The sequence below is a fragment of the Bubalus bubalis genome, chromosome 16, assembly GCF_019923935.1.
Source record: "Bubalus bubalis isolate 160015118507 breed Murrah chromosome 16, NDDB_SH_1, whole genome shotgun sequence".
Lineage (NCBI taxonomy): Eukaryota > Metazoa > Chordata > Mammalia > Artiodactyla > Bovidae > Bubalus > Bubalus bubalis.
In genome coordinates, this window is record NC_059172.1 from 22,836,479 (window position 1) to 22,855,637 (window position 19,159).

General features: G+C 33.6%; 1 protein-coding gene across 1 annotated transcript in view; it reads left to right on the top strand.

The window, feature by feature from the left end:
• DCDC1 (doublecortin domain containing 1) overlaps window positions 1-19,159 on the top strand; it is a 469,967-nt gene that overhangs the window by 96,202 nt on the left and 354,606 nt on the right. The window contains exon 8 of the mRNA XM_006060826.3: window positions 7,004-7,170. Within this exon, the coding sequence (XP_006060888.3) occupies window positions 7,004-7,170 (167 nt within the window). The remainder of the gene's footprint in view (window positions 1-7,003; window positions 7,171-19,159) is intronic.

Sequence of the window (19,159 nt, forward strand, 5' to 3'; positions counted from 1 at the left end):
TTGTTCCTAAGTTTTATTATGTTTTTATTACATCTGTTCTTACTGGGTCAACAGTTAATTGGTGCCTCAGTTAACACCATTTGGATTAAGCTTTTCTGAATAGTAATAGAAATTACAAGTAATAATGTCTAAAAAGTATCAGTTATTACAGCAAGCAATTATATAATGACATTTCTAAAGGTCTTTACTTCTCATTTTTGTTGATTTTATTAAGTTCCATGCATTGTACTTCCACAAACTAATCCTAAGACAGTGCTTTAAATTTTTGTGCAGAGCTTTAAAGTTTACAAAAGCAGGTCATATATATTCAATTATTATGTATTGGTATAGACCATAACCACATGAAAATAGATTAGATATATTAGATATGATTAATTCTTAACATTTCTTTAATCTTAATTGTACACATGTCAGTTCAATTAAGTTATTTTAGATGATTACTACATACCAAATATTTTAGGTGCTCAAGAAATTGAGTCCACAAAATACTTGTATTTTCAAAGACACATACACTATTATTTCTATTGAGGGGAAAAACAAGACTCAAACAATAGAGTCCCAGCTTACTTCTACTTGTATAAATCAAGTTATTTAAATGAATGAATTGTGTATGCTGACCTGTTCTACCAATGTGCTACTGGGGATGTATGAAAAAAAGATGTGCATGGTGGTGGAAGTAGAAAGAGGCATAAAGCGTATTGGAAAACTACCAAATGTCCCCTGCAAATGGGCCCTATTCAGAATCAGTAAGCGTATGATGAGTGAAGTGGTTTTGAATATCGCCTTTAGATTCCATGCTGTTACAAGGCCAGCCCTGAACATGGCAACTCTTATTTCCACACACAGTACCTCTTCACTCTCAATTTAACCCCAAAATCTGATGAACCCATTACTCCATACTTGATTTCATGGAACAAGGAGTAGATATAGTTACAAATGATCAATCACAAGCCGTGAACCAAAGCAGCAAGGCATTAACAATTCACACCATTTCGGTCCACTTGCTCAAGCAGAAGATGTGCCAGCATATTTAATGCACAGCTACTTCGTTCAGTTTAAGAAAAGACACGACTCAGGCTGCATTTTCAAAACAGAGGAGACTTCCTAAGATTTCATACTTCCAAGCCCCAATGTCACCATTCACTCACATATCAGCAATTAAATAACCAGGTGTTCCATAAAGGTCACAATGTCTGAATTAAAGTTTACGCAGGTAAAACCAATACAACCTATGAAATTCTCTGCCCCCCCAATACATCCCTGTTCTGTTGATCCTATCATACAAATCAATGTCTCTTACAGCAAGCAGTATTGTAACACTGTAGACCCCACAGGCAATATGCCGTCAGTTTAATAGGATCACTGAAAAACTAAAGCAGCTGTGAAAGATTGCTCTAAGTATAGCAATCGTGTGCTTGTCATTTTGTTCAGTGGAGGAAAAATCCAAATTTGGATAGGCATTGGTATTTAAGAAAACAACTGCTAAATCTTTTCTCATGAGTACCTTGGGGACAATAAAATTTGACATATAGCATGTAAACAAAAGTACACAGCAGCTGTTGGTTTGGTTTTGTTTGAATAAAAATATACTGATATAGATCATTCAAAGTATGCCCTCCATCATTCAATCTTCCCAGCAGACCATGCTTTTGAGTGGCGTCTTCTGGTTGTTCTTGGACCAGGAGTTTTCCAGCTATTACATAAAGCTGGATAAGGAGCAGTAAAACCCATACATACCTTGGCACTAGCTCAGACTCCCTCCAGGCCTGCTTCCTGGACGGGAAGCTGTCAGTTCTGAGTATCTTTTAAGAACTCACCTTGTATCATACAAAAAAGACTTTTTAGATCAACTTTATTAACAAACATTTTTAATTGAACTAATGGGAAATTTCCAAATGATGTCCTGCTAACAATAGTGAGTATTTTTGAGAACTGAGATCTGAAATTTCCTGCCAAGTAGCATATAATAGTTTTTCTGTGGGTAAGTATGCTTTGGGCACTGTCTTTTTTTTTCACAGTCTCATGTATTCTGACTGCAATGTGAAACTTAACGATTCTGGGTATTTAATTGGCATGAATTTTAATTTTTAATTGGAAGCAAGCTACTAAAGCACTTATTTCCAATGCTTTTTGAAAATATATTGATTGGAAAAAATCCTCTTTTTAGCTTTCTACAGTAGATTCAAATGGAATGCGCGAAGTGTCTCTTTAAATGTCAGGTGTTGCTTTTGGAGAGAGACATATATTCCCTAGGTATAAAAATTGACAGGACATTCCAGTCTGTATCTTCATAGTGAGTTCTATTAGGTTTATCTTTAGAGGAATTTTTGGCTCCTTGTCAAAAATTCTTGTACTGTGTCCATCATGAATCCAAATAAGCTCAAGCTTCTTATCTGTGATATATAGGTCCTCTTGAAGGTTGAACAGTTTCGTTTTTCATGAATAGCTTATGAACTCATTGTGTTTGGAGTTCTTAGAAGGAATTACCCTTATTTTTTAAAATAGCTATTTTGACCTTAATCTAATATTTTATTGCTCTGTTATTTAAGTTTTATTGTGTGCCTTTTCCCATAGTAGCATGATTAAGGATTTTCCAGGACTTTTAAAATATCCAGTTCTGGTCTTCTCCTGGCTCTGTGTGTGTGTGTGTGTGTGTGTGTGTGTGTGTATGTGATGTGTACTCAGTCATGTCCGAATCTGTGACCTCATGGACTATAGCCTGCCAGTCTCCTCTGTCCATGGAATTTTCCAAGCAAGAATACTGAAGTGGGTTGCCATTTCCTACTTTAGGGGATCTTCCCGACCCAAGGATCGAACCCGTGTCTCTTGCATCTTTTACATAAGCAGGTGGATTCTTTACTATTGTTCCACCTGGGAAGCCCTTTCTCCTGGCTAGTTAATGCTTCATTGCCAAAATTGTATTGTTTTTCTTCTATGTTTATTTTCTTCTTTAGTGTTCAAGATCATTTTATAAGAGAGTTTAAAATAAAACCATTGTACATACGTTAATTATGCTTTAAAATTCTGGAATATTTGTATTTATCAAATTTTCATTAAATTTTCATTTGGTCACAGAAAGTTACAGATTCTCAATGATTATGTGTAGTTGTACTCATGGTCTTAAAAGTTACCTAAAAGACTGCCCACAGTATATCCAAACATGCTATTCATTTATCCGGTAGATAGTTCCTGGGTGCTGCTTTTATCAAACTGAAAAACACCATGCCTTCAAACTCCAAAGTTTTTATGATTTACTGAAGGATGAAAGTAGTGAGTGGAGAATATGAGGACCAATGCAAATCAATAAGGGAAAAATAAAATATAAACAATGATCTGGGAAAGGTAGAGGATAGAACAATTTAACAACCTGGGAAATTTTGCCAGAGGAAATGATAATTCCTATGAGCCTTGGAAGACAAGGATATATTAACAGGTGGGAAAAATGGGGGGAAGAAATGCAAGGGAAATAGAACAGCATGTTGATAGTTATGAAATTAATAGAGCTACTACTTTTAATCATATGACCCATTTGCTCATAATACTTAGTACTTGCTGTGAGCAGTGAAGTTACTCCTTTTGACCACATGATCTATTTACCCAACATCTTCAACTCCACACCTATTGAAATTGGATTAATTTCAATTTTCCTATAGTCCTGACTTGAGAATAAATAAAATGGATAAAATGGATAAAAATCATCCATATAACTTCACCTTTACAGTGATGGAAATGATCCCAACTGAATGATCACATTTGACTGATTATACTTATTGATAGATTTAAGGGATGATTAATTTCCAAATCATGTATCTAATAAAAATGTTGAGGACTTGTTTAACAGAATTATTGAAATTACAGGAAAGCAAGATTCTGTAAAGGAGCAAAGAGGTTGAACACTTGTAATAAAGGCCTCAAATGTAAGAAGAAATGCTTTGTTATTCATTTCTTGCTATGCACACAAATATATATTAAAGAAATACAGGATAATATAAGCCAGCTACCTTCTTGAATGAGGTCATATTTCTGAGTAGAATTTGAAAGAGAAACTCATGGTTTACATACAAAATAATATCCCAGAGTTCATTCCTGGGAAAGACATATTTTTTCATTGAGTATCTATAATGGGCTTTGCTAGCTCATAGCAACATGTAGGATTATGCTCTTTCCAATGCTGAAAAGTGTCTATTGTCCTTTCTAAATCAGTGCCCTTATTTCCTGCACATCTATATGCAATAGTCCTCTTTAATAGAATGAAGTTTTGCTTCAGAAACAGAGAAAGAAGAACTGAACATAAAAGAGTTAAAACCATTGGTTAAGAACAGATATGAGTTTTTGGTATAGACTATTATGAATATCCACTAAAATACATAATAAATAATTCTCATTAAAATCTATGGTTGGGGTTGAAAAGTCAACTTTCTCTTTTTTAAAAAATTAATTATTCTATTATATTTCAAAACTGTCATCTTAGGCCAAGTCTTCTTTTTTAGGGAGAGTTCTTTTATTTGAACTGATTAATAAGTTTTATTTTTCCAATATATTAGGCTTATTTATACTTCCTTTCTAAGTGCTTAGACATATCATTTTCTTATGTTTTCTGTACCTTCCTAGTTAGTGGAAACATTGTTTGTTCTTGGAGTGTGCTTTGTCTTCCTTTTCAAGAAGATCATCAAAGTTACTAGTTTGCAGCTTCCAAAAAGAAAGAGCCTTCTAATCCCCAGTTCAGAGGCTAACCTTTATTAGCGCTCTTGTGGTTATAATGAGGACCCTGCTTCCAGCAGGGAGATTCTGGAATACTGAACAGATTATTCAACAAGTTCAGAGCAGATTCTGAAGTCCCTTATAAAACCTGCTTGTGAATACTGCTTTCTTTGCTTTGCTATTTCTGGTTTCCATAGTATTCCTAATTACATAAATCATGTGGAGCATGGGAGCTCTTTTCCATCCTATATCAACTCTGACACTGCTTACATTTTGATATAATTTGTATTTTTTCATAAGCTGTACTTTTTTTCTTAAATTCTTATGGAAGGTACAAACCCTGAAAAAAAATGTATAGAGTTTTGTGTTAGAAAATATATTAAATTCTTCTTTGGAATCCTTTGGGCTGACATAAAGAATTTGAAAGTTACTTTGTGAAAAGCATGGATGAATAAAGCTATAAAGACTAGAGAATTTGATAAAGTGTTCTTAGATTTACATTCAAGATTAAATCTTATTTGCTTTTTGGATTACTTAAAATTGTTTTTCAATTTAACAGCTATTTATGTAATGCCTTTCCATGTACAAAAACTGTACTAGGTTGAATGGGTGCATCAATTAAAAGTTTACAAATTAAAATTCAACACATAGTAATATATGAATTTGTAGCTAACTGAAAGCTTTGATGATTCTTAAACTGGGTTTCTTTAGGAAAAATTATAAGCCAAATTGAAGAGTTACAATTCTAAAAATAAGTTTACTTCTCTTTTTATTTCTTTAGTAATACATATGACCTAATATATTTCTTTTAAAGTTTGAGATAACTGTTGTGATCAAACTTATAGAGAAGAGCAATTGCTTCAGGAGGATAATAGTTTTGATATGTGAATTTCAGGAATTAGTTTCTCAGGCTGGTGAGTGAATTTCATGCACACATCTAAAGATTCTAAATAATCATTGGATCATGATTTCTTTTTAACTTTATTTATAGTAATCTTAGAAAATCTTAAACTCTATTTACAACATTTCCTTTAGTGATGAATATGTTAGAAATAATTTAAATTGCACTTTGGTAGAGAGCTGCAGAACTTAGTGCCATAAAAGGCATAACTTTTTTACTAAGAGCAAAAATCAGCAGAATACCAGTAGCAAAGGCCATTTGCATAACTCAGCCACTCTGCAGCTCAGCTGAATCTAATTGTAATTCAATTTCCAGATTGCTATGCTAGGCCTCTCTGCATAAAATATGCAACATATAACATAACCAATGGCACGGACCTATTTTCTTTGCTGGTGATCTATCCAATTTCTTTTCCAGTAGAAGTATGTATTAGAAGAAGGTCGCCAAGCCATATAGTTATTTTGTATGTTTATGTAATGTCACATGTATACACTTAAAGACAAAGTTAAAAAAATGATATCCTTTCATCTTTCTGGATTCTCAAGTGTGCCTAAGATTTTTAAAGTTTCTTTATTTCTGGCATTTCAGTGGGAAATTAAATCTTGAAAAATGTTAGCTAGCTGCCATGTTATTTGCCTATTTTACACTAGAAAGATTTTATAAGCTAATTGGGTGAAAAAATGTATAAACATGTCTGTCAAGTCCATATGGATGTTGCAATACAGGCCCACAAGTAAATATCTTCTATCTGTTTACAAACCGTGTACTGGAATAGCATCCCTAAATCTTTGACCAGCTTATGTCCCAGAAGCTTAAAAACAAAAGGTATGTATGATAAAATGCTTGCTTAAGATTCTCCCCCTTATTTTTAAACAGCCTCACCACTTTGTTTTATGGGTTATTTAAGCGATGGCAGTGAAACGACTTGAATAGGATGGTTTATCAAGGTGTGGATTATATTTTATGAATAATTCCCAGATGTGATGTTTTAGTTATATAGAGTCCTCTATGGGAAGCTATATACCGAAACAACATGGATCGTACAATTTTATCAGGACAATGCAAGTAGATTTCAGCAAGGTTGGTTCCAACTCATCTGTGATAAATGAGAAGATAAGGCAATCAGTGCACACCATGACACTCTGTGCAGCTAGTTAGGCACACTTCAGAACTATTCAGGTGTGCTCACAAAGCTTATGAGTCTTGCATGGGGGGCTGTCTCAATATAAATACATCCTTCATGGTGGCCACTAGTAATGCAGGAATTGCCTCTCTAAGACTTAACCCAGGTCAGATATAAATAATAGATGTTAAGAGTTAGCTCTGGCATTGGGGCTGTGTTCCAGGCAGTGTATTTCGTTTGGGTCAAAAGAATTTATTTTCCCTTATTTTCTCGTATAGTTCCTGTGCTTGAGAAATGCCTGCAAAATTCCATCACACCTTTACGGGGACCAGTTTGGGTCTCTAAGGGAGAAGGTTTCAGCCCCTCAGGAGCTAAGATGTACATCCAAGGAGTTCTTTTGGCCTTGTACCAACGATTAAAATCTGCAAAAAAATATTCTAAACAGGTGAGTCATCCCTCTTTAAAAACTGCTTTATTGTATGTTTTAAAATGTACTTGGTTGTATAGAGGCAATGATTGGCATCATGTCATAAAAGAACTGTGACATGTATTTCATGAGCTTAGTGCCCATTAGGGAGCCAAAATGCTTCTTCTGTAATCTCAAAGACAACAATAACGGGGCTAATTGTATCTATCTTTTGGTGTGGGATGTCATATGTGTCATCTTTCCTTGCTGCACACTGCGCAAAACGAAAGCAACTCCTTATGTGGAAATTCTATAGACAGTTACTTTAAATAAGAAAGTGAATAGCTCCTATAGCATTTGAAGTTTTAAATGACCCCCCTTCTGTTTTTTCCAGTATGAAATCATACTTAATGTTGTAGAAGATGGGCTAAAACATAACCAGTCATATTCTGGGAGATGAAATTGGAAATTAACTTCATGTTGAGTAACTTAATTCATTTATACTTATTTCACTTGTATATTTCCAGACCTGAAAGTATAGAAATAATGTATTTGAAGTAGTTTAAACTAGAGATTTTCCTTTAATTTCTAAATATCTATTTCATAATTGTGAAACAGAAAGAGAAAGATGTAGATTGAGAGAGAGAGTGTGTGTGGATGTGTGTGTGTGTGTGTGTGTGTGTGTGTGTGTGTGTGTGTGTGATGGGAGAAGGGGTATGTGTATGAAAACTTTGAAATTTTTGAAACTACTTAGAAAGACTTTGATTTATCTTAAAGTAGAATTCTATTGTAGAGCTGAATGATTTGTGCTGTTTATAAAATAAAACTCAATTTGACACAATTTTTGAATCTTCTTTGCACTTGGTCTTAAAAAATTAGGCATGCATTTTACCACATTAAATAAGGGATAGGGTTTACACTTCTAACTGGGAGTTTCCAGTTTAGAACTGGGCACATTATCTCAGACCACAGGCTGCTAAAAAATGAATATTTTGAAGGCATCATGCTATTATTCTCTGTATGCAGGGGGAGGGGAGGTGGGACTGGTAGTCAGTCTTAGTGTTCACACAGCACCTCCTGCTGTCTAGTTAGGGGAAGAACAGCTTGTATTGACTGGAAGAAATTCTTGAACTAAGGTATCCAGAACTAGCAAGAGACATCTTCCCGTGAGAAACTTGCATTCTCAAAACATGATTGGTTTCCTAGTTAATTAATGTCAGTGTATCCAGAAAGGGTATTAATAATTATAGATAAAGCTGTTTACAATAAGAATATAAAAAATAAAAATACAAACTTATTTTTAACATTCTTTATTAAGCTAATATCATATATAAAAACTGATATAAAATATATTTTTTAAGACTAAATTATTTTAACAGAAATATTATTTCATTTTTAAGATACAATAATATACAATAACCACCAATTTAATTACAATCATGTATTTGTTATTAAACAGCTTGATCCTACTGACAGTTTAAAATTATTTAATGTTAAGAAAGCATGAGACCATTCTCCAGTGCCATAAAAGCACCATTTAAATCAAATTGAAAGAAACTTGAACATTTTCTAAGTTTTATTAAAAGTGAGGATGTTAGAGATAAGAAAAAGCTCAGAAAGTAGTTGTGGCATATTTATTTTTTCTTCCATTGTTCTAAACATTTAAAATTTAAATAGATATGAACAGTTGTACTGGATTGAAGAGGTCTTAGTATTGTGAGAAAATAATGTTTTAAGAATCACTGTTTGATTTTGAAAATTTCTTTGTGATTCAAGATCGGTGAAAAATACATTTTATTAAAATAAATATTAAATGTAAATGTGAAAAATTTAACATTTTTAGCACCTCTAAATGTCTGATCACTTGAAATTGTTTATATCATCAACATTATGACTTTCAACATTATGCCAAATTTAGGAATATTTTAAAAATCTAGGCTCTTTGCCATTTCCAACTAAACCTTTTTACTTTGCTCAGTTGTAAAAACTTAAAGTTTTTCACTCAAATTTTAATGCTTTCACTCAAGTTTTGATATGATACTTGGTTCAGTTTTATTTTATATATACAATTTATGACTTAATTTAGAATTATCTGTAATGGTCATAAAAGTCACTATAGTGGTATCATTATCATGTCATCAGTGGTTATGTTTTAAGCCTGGCAATAGCTTTATTTTTCAGATTTCTTAGCAAATATCCCTCTTAGCATTAGTGAACTTTATCTGAACTGCATTTACTTCATTTGACATTAGGGATAGACCTTTTTATTTAGTTTTATATAAGATTGTGTTTGGTAAAATGGAGATGGATGCTTAATTCCTATTTCCTTAACAAACCTAAGCTTATAAATTATAGAATTATATGACCTCTTGATATCATTTCCATTTATTCCTCTTCTGAGATCATATATAAAAACAACGACATTGTTGTGCCAGGATTCCGTCAAAAGATTGTAGATGTTAAAGAGATATTTTGGAATTCCCCAAGGAAATTTCTTTTAAATAAGTTGTGATAATAGAGATAGCTTTAAAAGAAAAGTCAGAGCTACTGGTTTTATGTTTACGAACTTACTCACTTTTCAGTTTTTAACTTTAACTTGGGTATTACAAGCATGCAACTGACTTAAGCCCACTACATTAGTATGGTCTTAAAAATATACTGATTCAAGTACATAAACTGAGATATTATAGTTAGGACAGCATAAAGTCACTTGGTCTTACATTTATCACATTTATTTCCTTAAAAGTGGAAACACTTTAGAAATTGCTCAGAGCTAAGCAGAATCTATTTAATTGGTAATCTTTGAAGTAGCCTAAACGCTTTCCTATGAAATGCAGTTAACACTTTCAGCGACAGGGCCCGTTCCATCTCATTAGCATTCTTGTTATGTAGTGGTGCTGTTGGTGGGGGTGTTGAAGTAGGAATGCCATTGTGTGGAGTTCCAGTGTTTGGGGACAAACACTGCTGTGGAAGGAACGTGTGAAAAGGCCACAGTCCTGTCAGTGAATGAGGAAGGCTGTGCTTTCTGTGTGCTTCAAGCAGGGAAGCTGTCACTCATAGGCCTAACACAGCTAAACAGAGGCCAAAACACAAGCCTGCACTACCTTTTAAAATGATATTAGTGATTTTTAAACATGATCTTCTTTATTTATGATCCTCCATAGAGCTTTTAGTCGCTGTCAGTAAACAAAATATATGTCAGTCTGTTCAGCAGCAGTCAAGGTCTATAAAAGTCCATGGAACTGAGCCAGGAGGCTATATAAATAATGATTTGGATTGGTTGATCTTAAGTATGAATGTAATTTTTGAGAAATGTATATTTCTGGAAATGTCTTCCCACTTTTGATACTCCTTTGATTTTTTTTTCCCCCAAGCAATAAAATTCCTGGAGACTTTTACATCATGGATGCATAGCACTCTTCTTTTAAAATACGGTTTTAAAAGGAGCTCATAAACATAGTTTTAATCATTTAAAGTGGCTCACAGTGTAGTTTAACAGGTGTTATAAGTTGCATAGTCATTTCTGAAATTGAGAGAGACACAAAGGAAATGAGTATCTAACTATAATACCTTAACAACCAACATCTTAATTGTGAAGAAAATCATAGTCCCTGTGGTAGTTAAGACATGAAATTTGAAGGAATGTTTAGTACTACTTATTTTCAGCACTTTGGAAAGAAATGATCAACTTTGAAATTGAGTTTTAGCTTGTTTGATAGCTTCATAAAAATAGATAAACAGAAAAAAATCAAGTGTTTCTTAAAATTTGAGATATGTGTAATTTTGGCAGTATATTAAAAAATGGCAATTTTTATTATTTATATCTGAAATTGCAAGGAAATGTTTTATTTCTGTAATTTTAATTTGAAAATATGTAGTTGGGCTATTTTTAATAGATCATTGCTTAATGAAGTTTGTTGAAAACTGTAATTTTCTGCCTGAGTGATTTTTTTGGTGTGTGTATATGGTCCTTTTTGTTTATTAATTTAAGCTAAGTACTTTTTTGAATGCTGCTATATTCTAATGTTCCATATTTGATGTGTTAGGTTTAAAAATCTCAGACACTAAATTTCTACTTCAAAAATTAGGTTTTATTTTTTAAACTGGAGCTGTACTGTAACTTTATTTTGTGGACATATAACTAGATGAGGAAATGACCATCCAACATCAGCATATATTGGTTTTGTAGTTTAAAACTGAAATGTATTTTATTGTTACATTAAACTACCTTCTACCAGAGCACTTACATTTGTTAAAAAAATTCCCAGGTTAATGTTGGTTCACTTTACCCACGCATTTCAGTAAGTTTGATACTTAGATATAAAAGCAATAATAATAAGACTGCAATTCTATTCAGAAAAGATTCAGTTCAAAACATGCTTGAATTGCGTTAGTGCTGATTTTGTTTATTGCAAAAAGTATCTTTAAGGAATCTTTTAATTTCCCGTAAAAGAAGTGTTGAGAGTTTGTCTTTTCAGATCTGTGTTGTAGGTTAATTAAAGTCATTTATTGGTCCTAACCTTATTGAAGGAAAAACTATTCCTATTTCATTTTCTATATATACTTTTTTCTCAGTATACCAGCTACTTTTTTCCCCTAGTTTTATTGAGAGATAATTGACATCTAACATTGTATAAGTTTCAGGTATACAATGTGATGATTTTATACACTTATATATATAGTGAAATGATCACCACAGTCGGATTAGTTAACACCTCTCCCACTTCACATAATTAACATATTTTTGTGTGTGTGTGGTGAGAACATTCAATATCTACTCTGTTAGCAACTTTTCAATATATAGTACAATATTGTTAACCATAGTACATTAGATCTCCATTTATCTATATATTAAAAATTGAGCTCTTTTCTTGATTTACATTGCCTAGAGCAATACCCCAGATATTTCAGTTTTGAACTTCTTGATGTCCTTTGAAACCGTGGAACGAAGTCTATAATATGTGAATAAATTTACTATTAAAAACATTAAAATAACATTATAAATGTTTCAAAATGAAAACTACTACTGATGGTTCTGATAGGTAATTTTTTAGACTACTAGCTTGTTTGTAGATGTGAGTGATTGTTGATTTTTTTCCCCCCTTGAAACCAAGCTGCATTCTAGTTACTTGAAGTATTTTAAGAACCTTAAACTTGTGTCTTTTTCTAAGTGTCATGCTTTGAGCAGGCCTAACATCAGTTAAATGAAGTGAAAATTGCATTCTTGTCTTGATAGAGATGAAAATGGATTTCTGGTCATGAAATAGATGTGGTTGTCACTTTTTAAAAAAGGTGTCAGCAGTTTGCTTCAGCAAGTAAGGTGCCAATTCAGTATGGCAGTAAACTTGTGATCTGAGCAATCAATAAAATGCTTCAATAACTTCTGCTTCATTACACTTATAATAAGAGGCTATAGATCCATGGCACATAAAATGTTGATAAAGAGAGTATGTGGGGACCGACTGTGACAGTGTTCTTGGAAGTACAGTAGGTGCAATATTGCCATCTAGAGTTTGTGCACAGGTAATTATTTCAGAAAGGGTGGGGAACTGACAATAGCACAAATCAAGAAAGGATATTGAATACTTTTTTTTTCCATCCTTTATCCATGACACATTTATTTTCATGAAACATTTCATTTGATTCCCCGTAAAACTGTTCAGTTCAGGAAAAATTTTTTCAAATCTATATTTTTCTCTAATTGTCTTAGAATTATACTACCAAATGTCAAATACATATCTGTGGCTCAAAATTGAACTTTTTTTTTTACTGTGAAAACTCTATATTAAATAATTTTCTTTGGAAAAAATTAGAGTTAAAGATTTTTCCTTTTTATAAGATAATTCAATTATGTGAAAGCAACTTTATTGACATCTCAGTTGAATACCTTTCAATTAAAAATATTATCTTTATTAATAGTAAACACTCCTTAAAAAATTTAGACCCAACTTAGTTAAAATTGGAATTTAACATAACTATATTAAAAAACTATATAAGAAAATAAACTTTCCTGCTTATGTGCTTTTGAACATTTTAATTAACTGTAAGTTCCATTTGGGGATTGTTTAAAATATGTCTTCATCTTTAAATAAGCACTTTAAAAAGTATTAGTTATCACTTTATTTTTCTTATTAATTAAAAAATTATTTAATTTTATAATATGTTTTGAACGAGCTAATTTGAAAAATACATTTTGAACCTAAGCATTACTGAGATTTTCTCCCTCTAAACTGGTGACTGAGAATGCCTGCTTCATAACAGAAACATTTTTTGAGTCTGCATTTAAGTGCTTATGATGCTTAGTATAAACTTAATATAGTATTAAAAGGCTTCCCTGATAGCTCAATTGGTAAAGAATCTGCCTGCAGTGCAGGAGACCCCAGTTCAGTTCCTGGGTTGGGAGGATCCTCTGGAGAAGGGAAAGGCTACCCACTCCAGTATTCTGGCCTGGGTTGCAAAGAGTCAAACACGACTGAGCGACTTTCACTTTCATTTTCAATATAGTATTGATGACTTAATAAGGGAAGTTAATCTGGAAAAATTATTCTCCCATTTATCTATTTTTTAATTTGTATAGATAACTTGTATAAGCTTATTGACCTCAACCATCAGATTTCCATGAGGAAAGTAATTTGACATTAATATATTATTACTGCATTTTTCGGATATTATACTATTTAGATATTTTCTGTTCTCATATATCTATGTATGGTTGACTTCTAGAATTGTAAAAAATAAAAGTGATTGTAACATTAATTTATTTCCCTTTTATGATGAAAGTTTTATCCTCAAACATCCTAATATTTTATTTTCTCTACATATATTTAAGTTAAAACCAACTCCTTATGATGAACTCTATTTTGAGATTTTACTCATACTGAATAGAAAATATTGCATCTTAAAACCTCCAAATATTAGCATTGTTCTGGTAAATTAAGTGAGAGGAAACCTGCCAAATTTTCTTTAAATTACTCAACCACCTACAGGTATTACTGCCTATGACTCTTTTGAAATGAGAATAAATTTTACAGAGTTACAGCAGCAAAGTGAAAGAGTGTGTTTGATAGATTCCCTGAACAGTTTCAACACCCACAGGTATTATTTGTAAGAAAACAATCATGCCGAGTCTTCAGCTGGTTAGAGAGGGCACAGCATTCTATCTTCACCTGACATCCTATCTGTTCCGTTAGCATCCTGGGCCGCCTGCCTGCCGCCCCCTCCTCCTGGAACAATAATGCTCACTGAGAGGTTTGTGTGAATGGACAAGAATATGAATTCTTTTTCCTTGAAGAACTAAGGCATATTCTTAGGGGAGAGGAAAACCAACTATCTTAAGGATTGACTAGTATTTCCTGTTTTCTATTAAAACCCATCAATGTTGTGAGTGATTGATAGTTTAAGTCTTTGATTATTAAGTCTGACTAATGATTGATAAAAGGGAGACTCTTAAGTGTAAGCATGTTGGAAATAGTTGCTTTGCTTTATTTTATTAAGAGACATGTAATGGTTTTCTCTCACCTGATGTTAATAGTGTAGCTTGAATAAACCTCATTCCTAACACATATTACTGATTTTTAAATAACATAATTCATTATTTGTTTATATTTTATACATGTAACAGCAGCTGAAAATGAGTATAACATGAATTTATTATTTCTTCAGTCAAATTTTCTCATTAACTCTGTCATAATATCAATTTTACATAATTTCCTAAAAAAAAAAAAATAGTATCCTGTTACATTTAAAAAGGATTTCAAGTTCCTAAACAAAGCCAATCAGGAATGGAAAAAGAATAGAGCAAGACTCCATTCATCAACACTTAATATATATCACTAGGAAATACATGTTGAAAGTATCAGGGAACAGATAGCATCAATAAAAGGCTCTCGAAGGGTCCTAGTGTTCAGGCTTCCGCAAGCCACAGGTGAGTTATATCTTCCAGAGCTGTACTGCCAGCTGGCCTCATGTGGTTACCATAACGACCTCTTCACTGAAAATTCTATTGGACAATTCTGTGGTTGGAGGAAGAAATTCACCCTAGATATCCTAATTATACTTCTGACATTGGTTTCCATATTTCATGACTAACAAAATAACAAAGGATCTTTTAACATGATCTGGTTTTAATTCAGTATTGGGTAGACAAGGTAATCAAGTTTTCACAAAACAAAATTGTGAAACACACACACGCACACACGCACTCTCCTAGATCACAGTCTATTCATCATCTAACCACCAGATGGACATCTTTAGGGCTTTCAGTGTCTCTTAGGATCCTTATGATTCTGACAGCCACTGAATTAATCCTGTTTGGTGAGAAAAGATTACCTTTCTTCCCCTATGCACCCCTGCCCCTCAAAAATAGAGAGTCAAAGAAAGCAAACTCAAATGATAAAGTATTGAATACTTCTTATGTGCTCAGTCTGTTAGTCAGTGTTGAAGATACAGGAAAACTATCCCAGATCTTGCCCTACAGTTCAGTTCAGTTCCTAGTCGTGTCCAACTCTTTGTGACCACGTGGACTACAGCATGCCAGGCTTCCCTGTCCATCACCAACTCCTGGAGCTTACTGAAACTCATGTCCATTGAGTCAGTGATGCCGTCCAACCACCTCATCCTCTGTCATCCCCTTCTCCTCCTGCCTTCAGTCTTTCCCAGCAGCAGGGTCTTTTCCAATGAGTTGGTTCTTTGCATCAGGTGGCCAAAGTATTGGAGTTTCAGATTCAACATCAGTCCTTCCAATGAATATTCAGCACGGATTTCCTCTAGGATGGACTGGTTGGATCTCCTTGCAGTCCAAGGGACTCTCAAGAGTCTTCTCCAACATCACAGTTCAAAGAATCAATTCTTCAGTGCTTAGCTTTCTTTATAGTCCAAATCTCACATCCATACATAACTACTGGAAAAGCCATAGCTTTGACTAGATGGACCTTTATTGGCAAAGTTATGTCCCTGCTTTTTAATATGCTATCTAGGTAGGTCATAGCTTTTCTTCCAAGGAGCAAGAATCTTTTAATTTCATGGCTGCAATCACCATCTGCAGTGATTTTGGAGCCCTCCAAAATAAAATCTCTCACTGTTTCCATTGTTTTCCCATCTGTTTGCCATGAAGTGATGGAACAGATGCCATGATCTTAGTTTACTGAATGTTGAGTTTTAAGCCAGCTTTTTCACTCTCCTCTTTCACTTTCATCAAGAGGCTCTTTAGTTCTTTGCTTTCTGCCATAAGGGTGGTGTCATCTGCATATCTGAGCTTATTGATATTTCTCCCTGCAATCTTGATTTCAGCTTGTGCTTCATCCAGTCCAGCATTTCTCATGATGTACACTGCATATAAGTTAAATAAGCAGGTTGACAGTATATAGCCTTGATGTACTCCTTTCCCAATTTGGAACCATTCTGTTGTTCCATGTCCAGTTCTAACTGTTGCTTCTTGACCTGCATACAGATTTTTCAGGAGGCATGTCAGGTGGTCTGATATTCCCATCTTTTAAAAAATTTTCCACAGTTGTTGTGATACACACAGTCAAAGGCTTTGGCATAGTCAATAAAGCAGAAGTAGATGTTTTTCTGGAACTCTCTTGCTTTTTCTATGATCCAGCGGATGTTGGCAATTTGATCTCTGATTCTTTTTCCTTTTCTAAATCCAGCTTGAACATCTGAAAGTTCACAGTTCACATATTGCTGAAGACTGGCTTGGAGAATTTTGAGCATCACTTTGCTAGCTTGTGAGATGAGTGCAATTGTGCGGTAGTTTGAGCATTCTTTGGCATTGCCTTTCTTTGGGATTGGAATGAAAACTGACCTTTTCCTGTCCTGCAGCCACGGCTGAGTTTTCCAAATGTGCTGGCATATTGAGTGCAACACTTTCACAGCATCATCTTTTAGGATTTGAAATAGCTCAACTGGAATTCCATCACCTCCACTAGCTTTGTTCGTAGTGATGCTTCCTAAGGCCCACTTGACTTCACATTTTGGGATGTCTGGCTCTAGGTGAGTGATCACACCATCATGATTATCTGGGTCATGAAGATCTTTTTTGTATAATTCTTCTTTGTATTCTTGCCACTTCTTTTTAATAGTTTCTGCTTCTGTTAGATCCATACCATTTCTGTCCTTTATTGTGCCCATCTTTGCATGAAATGTTCCCTTGCTCTTAGGAAGCTTCTTTTCTTGTTTTGGAGGTAAAACATACCCACATGAAGCCATTAGGAAATATAGTTAATAAGTGTATAATTAAGTGCTCAAAATATATGGTACAGATTCTATTAAATGTTATATGGGAACTTAAATAAAAGAAGAGTAAAAAATTGCAATAAAAACATATTAAGGTTGAAATGAACTCTGGAGGTCATATAGTTCAATCCTCCCATTTTATAGATAATAGTGAGTGACATAAATTAATACTATATTATTGTTGTGAGAATTAAATAGTTATTGTATATAAAACTCTTAACACAGTACCTAAGATACAGTAAGTGGTCAGTAGTTGTTAGCTATCATCATCATCATCTTCATTATGAATTTTTTGTGCTTTCTTGAGGTATGACTGACAAAATTTTAAGAAATTTAAAGTGTACGTTGTGTTGATTTGATACATGTATTCATTGTGAAAGAATTCTTACCATTAAGTTATCATGTACACCACCATATATATATATGTATATATGTGGGAACATTTAAGTTCTACTCTTAGCAAATTTCAGTTATATAATACGGTGTTCTCAACTATTGTTACCATGTTTTGCATTAGATCCTTGGACCTTATTCATATTATTGCTGAAAGTTTGTACCCTCTTACCAACCTCTCCCTATTTTTCCCATCCCTGGCAACCACATTTCCATTCTATGAGTTTGATTTTTTCTTTTTAGATGTTGTATAAAAGTGATGGGCTTCCCAGGTGGTGCTAGTGGTAAAGAACCCACCTCCCAGTGCAGAAGACATAGGAGATGTAGGTTTGATCCCTGGTTGGGGAAGATCCGCTGGAGAAAGGAATGGCAACTCACTCCAGTATTCTTGCCTGGTGAACCCTATGAACAGAGCTTGGTGGGCTATAGTCCATGGGGTCGCAAAGAGTCAGACACGACTGAAGTGACTTAGCACGCAGGTGTAAGTGATACTTTTATTATTAATGTTATAGATAAGGCAATTGAGGTAAAGTTGTAATGGGACTAGAACTCCACTTTTACTTCAGAGGTAAGTTATGCTTCATTAACTGAAATATGGGAAGGGTTTAAAAAGAGACTCTTTCAGGCAATAGGATGAAGTTGGAAGTAAGATATTATTTTCACATGTTATAATTGATATGAAAAAGGTTATTGGTGACTTTGAAAGATGATGAAACCTTGGAGAGAACAGGATTAAAGAAAAAATTGATGTTGAAGAAATAAGGGCAGTGGATATAGATAAGGCCTCTTCACAGTGGGTATAGATAAGAAGTTGAGAGCGGTCCATATTTTTTTGAAGCCCACAGTATATTAAATAATTAAGAAATGTCAAAACAAGGTTTTAAATCTACTGAATATATAGTTTTACATAATTACACTTAAAATTAACTCTATCAACAACTTCTCCCTAATAAGATATAATTGTTCTATTTTTATAATACAAGATTCATAAAAATATTAATTCATAATCTGTATAGGTAGCTTGGTCTGGTGATGGGACAAAAGTTTTATAACAGCTGAGCTATCTTCTTTGGTTGATTATGTCACTATACCTTTTTTGTATGTATATCTTTTCATGTTGATGTATGGCAAAAGCAATACAATATTGTAAAGTAATTAACCTCCAATTAAATAAATTTATATTAAAAAAAAAAAAGAAAGGAAGGAAAAAGGTTAAATTTGCGGCCCATTTTGGTTGTAAGACTGAGGTCAAAAGCCTTCCTCAACTTCAGGCTTGAAGCATCTGAGATCCTGGAGTGGTTGGGGACTGTAAGTGAAGAATGAAAGTCACTTAGTTTGAAAACCATATGCTAGAGTTTACACATGTTTCAAGAAAGCAAGTTTATACTCACACTAGACA